The sequence below is a fragment of the Salvia splendens genome, chromosome 3 (assembly GCF_004379255.2).
Source record: "Salvia splendens isolate huo1 chromosome 3, SspV2, whole genome shotgun sequence".
Classification (NCBI taxonomy): domain Eukaryota; kingdom Viridiplantae; phylum Streptophyta; class Magnoliopsida; order Lamiales; family Lamiaceae; genus Salvia; species Salvia splendens.
This window is the reverse complement of record NC_056034.1, coordinates 20,415,466-20,421,562: the sequence shown is the minus strand read 5'-3', so window position 1 is coordinate 20,421,562 and position 6,097 is coordinate 20,415,466. Positions and strand designations below refer to the sequence as shown.

General features: G+C 37.7%; 1 protein-coding gene across 4 annotated transcripts; it reads left to right on the top strand.

Annotated features, from left to right (window-relative positions):
- The first annotated feature begins 256 nt into the window (after positions 1 to 256).
- On the top strand, positions 257 to 4,017 carry LOC121795412 (dol-P-Glc:Glc(2)Man(9)GlcNAc(2)-PP-Dol alpha-1,2-glucosyltransferase-like). Of its 4 annotated transcripts, none has more exons than XM_042193939.1 (8): positions 257 to 470; positions 593 to 681; positions 1,218 to 1,551; positions 1,932 to 2,205; positions 2,520 to 2,657; positions 2,768 to 2,972; positions 3,375 to 3,517; positions 3,609 to 4,017. In XM_042193939.1, the coding sequence occupies exons 1-8, from the start codon at positions 381 to 383 to the stop codon at positions 3,866 to 3,868; spliced, it is 1,533 nt and encodes a 510-aa protein (XP_042049873.1). In that variant the 5' UTR covers positions 257 to 380; the 3' UTR covers positions 3,869 to 4,017. The 4 variants fall into 4 exon arrangements, with proteins under 4 accessions (XP_042049873.1, XP_042049874.1, XP_042049875.1 ...); XM_042193940.1 differs by having other exon boundaries at positions 278 to 470; positions 588 to 681; XM_042193941.1 differs by having other exon boundaries at positions 422 to 470; positions 1,259 to 1,551.
- The last annotated feature ends 2,080 nt before the right edge of the window (positions 4,018 to 6,097 follow it).

Genomic DNA, 6,097 nt, shown 5'->3' with positions numbered 1-6,097 from the left:
AGTGTATTAAAAATGTCAACACCATGATAATGAAATGTCAACATAAACTTAAGTTGATATTTTAATACATTTTGTTGACATTTAAATATTAATGTTAACACAGTTTATTAAAATGTCAACACAAACATATGTTGACATTTTAATGTGATCATATTGATATTTTTAATACACTACATTGATAAGTCAGCAAGTTAAGAAAAGCTAGCATTATAACCCACCTCCGTACCCGGATCATTTATCTTTCCCTCTTTTGAAGAGCTCTTACGAATTTCTAAAGTTCAGTATGTTTTTTTTTTGGAAAGAGCCTTAAATGATAAGTCGGACGGGGGAGTCGCTCGTCAACAGTGTTGTGACTCCTTTTCAGCTAATCGAAAAACTTTATGGGTAGAACCACCGTTGCTTCGGTCGTAACTGTATGCCTAATTCCCGTTCATCTCATCGTCAATCGTTTTGTTCCCGACCCTTACATGGTAAACTCCTCTCTTTTACCTTTCCGATTTACCTAATTTTGACGAATCAACATGACTCTAAATTCACGATTTGATTTCTCATCGAATTTTTTCTTTCCTCAATGTTAATGGTGGAAGTGAAGGATGAGATATTCCACGTTCCCCAGGCGCAACACTACTGTTGGGGAAATTTCACAAGTTGGGATCCCATGATCACCACGCCTCCTGGACTGTGAGTCTTCATTTCGTGTTAATTCATTTCATTCTGCTTTTTTTATTTATTCCTTAATTTCTACTAGTTTAAATTGTTATTCATACTGGAATTGATTAACTAGTCTCTTTACATACGGTTAATTGTTTCACTATATTGTGTCGCTAAATGTATTGGGGCCAATTGGCATTATTTTTTGGGTGTAGGAGTTAGGCTGCAGTCATGGGGTTTTATTTGCTCAGAAATTTGGATATGTATGGAAAGTTTAGAAGATTATTTATTCGTCTATGCATTCCCTTGATACTGAGGATATAAGATATTCACGTCCTTATTTCTTTTCTAGAATGACCTGATTAATTGAAAAATTCAGTGTAGATGCTCGAGTCGATCGTTTAGTTACATTTTGTCTCGTTCATAGTAGCTAAAACTGTTGGATGATAATGAAATAAGCTAGTAATAGATAATAAAAGCAGTCAAGAGAGCTTTGTTTACAAAATCCAGTTATATAGAATTTTTCCAAGTAAAAGATGTTGATTTATGCAATATAAATTTTGCAGGTACTTTCTTTCACTTGCCTATATTGCTTCTTTGTTTCCAGGATTGTTCTGCATGCGAGCAGTGCCATCGTTTTCAGACTCATGCTCTACTTCAATTCTACGACTAACCAATGGTGTTCTTGCAGTAGTATGTAGCATTCTTGTATATGAGATAATCACTCATCTTAGACCATCGCTTGATGACAAGATAGCAACATTTCGTGCTGTGGTTTTGTCATTGTATCCGTTGCACTGGTTCTTCTCCTTTTTATACTATACAGACGTGGCATCTCTAACTGCCGTACTTGCTATGTATCTTTTAGTTTTGAAGAAGAAGTACATCTTCAGTTCTTTGGTAAGAACTATTCCTTTTTATTGTCTTGAACTTTCCAATCGCAATGAGTGTCAATAATCTAGTACTTCACCTACAGCCTGTGGATCTTTAAATTTGGTTTCAGTATGTTGTTTATTGTACTTCTCTAATTATGTCAGTTTCGTAATCTAATTAACTTAGCATCTTAGCATCAGGATGTACAATTAATTCATCATATGCTGTTTTTCATTTGATACTTCAAACTTCAAAGTGTTTTCCACTATTTAATATGCATACCATGGGACTACTACTTTGTCCTTTTAAGACAGTTTCACTTTTACTCTTCATCTGCCAACCATGATTTTTGCTTTTCCTTGGCATTCCATCTTCATTATGATGATCTTACTTTCAATGACCTGTAGCTAGGGGCTGTTTCTGTGTTGGTAAGGCAAACAAATATTATATGGTTGCTCTTTGTTGCTTGCACTGGTGTTATAGAGTTCGCTCAGTCTCATCTAAAGGATAGGGAGGAGGAAATAGATAAGGTAAAGACAGCAATGCAAAATGATGATTTCTCCGACGTTCATAAGGGTGTTTCAGTGATCTCCAAATTGAGAAAGCGAAGGGTCAATAATGGTGTGAGAAATCAGAAAAAACTTGCTGTAGAAACGTTGAATCCTATGGTACATTCCTCAGGTTACATCTTATATCCCTACAATTCCAGTAGTGCATCAAATTAATTAGGAAGAATCTTTCCAATAATTGATTTGATTGCAGAATACTGTTTATCTTTTGATAATTAGAACTAGTATATTTTAGTAAGAAAGATGAATGGATCTCGTTGGTGCAGGGTTGCTACTGCATATTAATGCAAAAAAGTCAGACTAGTTATAACAGGACTTGCAATTGTCCCCACCTAGCACTTTGGAATAAATTTTCAGCAATTTTATGTGTTTCTTTGTTCTAAGATTGCTAACATAATTACATGATACATCTCCTCTGTGATTCAGGATTGCTTGACGAGATTTATAGCATAGTACTTATATCCTGGAATCATTTATTGGAGATTTTGGTTTTGCTAAGTCCTTTCTTGATGGTATTTGCGGCTTTTATAGCATTTGTGTGCTGGAATGGGAGTATTGTTCTTGGTATATTTTACTTCTATTCTCACTCATCTCTTTCTTCAGCTCTATTGACAGTATATCATTTTGTTATCCCTTGCATCAACTGAAAATAGTAACTTGCCCCAAATTTTCAGGTGCTAAAGACGCACATGCAGTTTCCCCCCATTTTGCCCAGTTTCTGTATTACGGCGTGGTTTCTTCTCTGTTTACTTTTCCTGTCCATTTCTCTTTTGGTCAAGCTGCCACTCTGTCTCATCAGCTCCTCAAGAACAGACTGCTTGGCTTTTTTCAGGGTTTCATGGCCTTGGCCCTTACTTTCCTTTCTGTGAAAATTTTCAGGTTTAAGTATTCAAAGAAACTGGAGGGATAATTTCTAAAATGTCTTTTTTAATTAATCAGTGTGATTAATTTATATCTCTCAGTCAGTCAGCTGCTTCACCACACCTAGTTAAAGTTGTTTCACTTTTCTGTGATATGCTTTTTCCAGAATATCTTGCTCAATATGATATAATCCGTATGAGTTATCGCAGTCATACTCTTTTCCTTTAAAAAACTGTCATTCATTGAAGGAAAGTCGCAAGTCTTTCTGTATTGTTCTGTTCATTCTGAATGTGATTCATGTCTTCCAACTGCTGCATTAATGAAAGCTTCACGGCTTCTTCAATTAAAGCGAAAAAGTTAATGGATCTAGTTACAGGTTATTCTACATTCTACTAAAAAAAGTTGAATTGTCTTCTGCAGCATTGCCCACCCATATCTCCTAGCGGACAATCGGCATTATCCTTTCTATCTCTGGCGGAAAGTCATCAACCGCCATTGGTCGACCAAGTACATAATGATCCCATTTTATATTTACTCGTGGTTCTCCATAGTCTGTAATTTGGGTTAGTGCGAAGTCCAGCATTCCTTTCTTCATATATTATTATTTCGACAATTTTAATCTTATGATGAGATTAACTCTTTTGTTATTTGCAGCCAAAAATCAGAAGAAGCTCTGGGTGTTGGTATATGTTTTGGCTTGCGCTGCAACACTTATCCCCACGCCATTGATAGAGTTCAGATACTATACAATTCCATTCTTCTTTATGGTTCTCCACACCGACATTGTTGACAACATGAGTTGGCTTCTTCTGGGGTTCTTGTATCTTTGTATCAATTTCTTTACAATGTATATGTTCTTGTTCCGGCCCTTCTCTTGGGCGCACGGAGCTGGGACGCAGAGGTTCATTTGGTGATGTGCACACCAGAAATGTTTAGGTAGCTTTGCAACTAATGTGCACACACTGACATTGTTGAGACCGAAAGGCTTCGGTGTGATCAATTGAAATATGTAAGACAAGTTTGGTGTGATCAATTGAAATATGCAAGACAAGTTTAGCCTTAATAGCAATATTCTTTTATATATATATTTCTATTCTTTTATATATATATTTTTGATATCCTATAATAATATATCAGGGGCTCCTTTTATAATGTTCTAGGAGTCACATATGTAATGACACGACTCTTGACATAGACACCTATTGAAATGAAAAGACACCTCTCTTTACTAAGACACTATTAACATGAATAGACATGACTCTTCATTAGGTAAACTTCCGTGGAGGCCTTCTCTCTCTTGTGCTCATACGGATTACTATAGATTCATCATCATCCCCTCCTGCAAGAACCAACTTTCCCTCAAGTTGGAGTTACGGAAATCGACTCCGAACTTCGTCAACGATCTCCCACGTAGCATCATCTACATTCTAATGTTTCCACTTGATCAACACTTGTGCTTGAGGCTTACCTTTGACCAAAACCGAGCGTATATCTAACACTTCCTTTGGTTCAATCACTAGAAGCCCTGTTTCTGTCAATGGCGGCAAAGGAAAAGATTCTACTTTATCTCCGATACGCCTTCATAACAAAGAAACATGGAATACCAGATGTACACGACTTGTTGGTGGTAGATCCAACTCGTATGCTACTGACCCTATCCGCCTTAATACCTAGAATGGTCCGTAGAATTTACTGCAAGCTTCTGATGTGTGTGTCTAAAAACTGTCTGTTGTAGATAAGGACGTAGTTTTAGATAGACCCAATCGCCAACAACAAACTCTCCCGCCCTCCTCCCCTTATTAGCTTGAGCTTTTAGTTGTTGTCGTGCCAACTCTAAGTTAGCTTTTAATTCTCTTAACATTTCATCACGAGAACGTAGTGCCACGTCAACTTCTTGTACGAGGGATGATCCTATCTCATAAGGCACTACTATGGGAGGTGCACGACCTTAGACTGCTACAAATGATGTCATTTTAATGGCTCAGTGATAAGTAGTATTATACCAGAACTCTGCCCAAGACAAATAATTTTCCCATAATCTAGGTCGATCTGCAACGAAGCATCGAAGATATTGCTCCAAACTCCTATTGGTCACTTTCGTTTGTCCGTCAGTTTCTGGATGATAAGCGCTACTCATGCGTAACTTGGTCCCCATTTGGTGGAATAGTTCTTGCCAAAATAGACTCAAGAATACTTTATCTCGATCAGAAATGATAAACTGGAGGAGACCATGTAGCCTTACTATATTTCTAACGAATGTGTCAGCCACACTTTTTGCAGTAAAAGGATGTGAGATAGCTATGAAATGATTGTATTTCGACAATCGATCGACAACCACCATCACTACATCTTTTCCGGATGACTTTAATAATCCTTCTACAAAATCCATCGAGATATCCGACCATATAGTCTTGGGGACATCAAGCGGCTTTAATAGCCCTCTCGGCTTGCGAGTGTCAGCCTTGTTGCGTTGACAAACGTCACATTGTTGTACGTACTTTAGTACTGCTGCCTTCAAACCTTTCCAACAAAAATTGCGTGTAATTCGGTTGTAAGTGTGCATGATTCCCGAATGACCCCCAATGGTTGAATCATGGAACTGACTGATGATAGCTCGTCGGAGTTCATCGTTTGCTGGTACCACCACCTTACCATCCTTCAATAGGCATCCTTAGCTGATTGTGTAGCGACAATCAGTGCTACCTCCTCCTTTTTCCACATCATCAATCAATTTATGTACTTCATCATCCAAGGTACAGTTTCTTCCTATTTCCGTCCATAAATTAGATTGTGGGACGGATATGGCATTCAACTCAACTAAATCTTCGCGCCGCGATAAGCTATCCGCAGTACTATTCTCTCGTCCTGGGCGATAGACTATGTCATAGTCAAAACCGAGGAGCTTGACGAGCCACTTTTGTTGCTAAGGACTGGAGATCCTTTGTTCCAAGATGTATTTCAAACATCGTTGATCTGTGACGATCCTGAATAGCCTCTAAGATTGCTATCATTTCCTTCTCGTAAGTTGACCGCATCCTCTGCTTTTCACTCAATCCCTTACTCAAATAAGCGATTGGCCTTTTTCTTTGCATTAAGACAGCTCCTACTCTATAATCACAAGCATCAGTTTCAATGATAAAATC

Excerpts from the sequence above, each read along its gene's own strand:
- LOC121795412 (XM_042193939.1), top strand. The coding sequence starts at position 381 with ATGGGTAGAACCACCGTTGCTTCGGTCGTAACTGTATGCCTAATTCCC. Across the intron at positions 682-1,217 it reads ATCACCACGCCTCCTGGACT|GTACTTTCTTTCACTTGCCT; the intron begins GTGAGTCTTCAT and ends TAAATTTTGCAG. Across the intron at positions 2,973-3,374 it reads CTTTCTGTGAAAATTTTCAG|CATTGCCCACCCATATCTCC; the intron begins GTTTAAGTATTC and ends TGTCTTCTGCAG.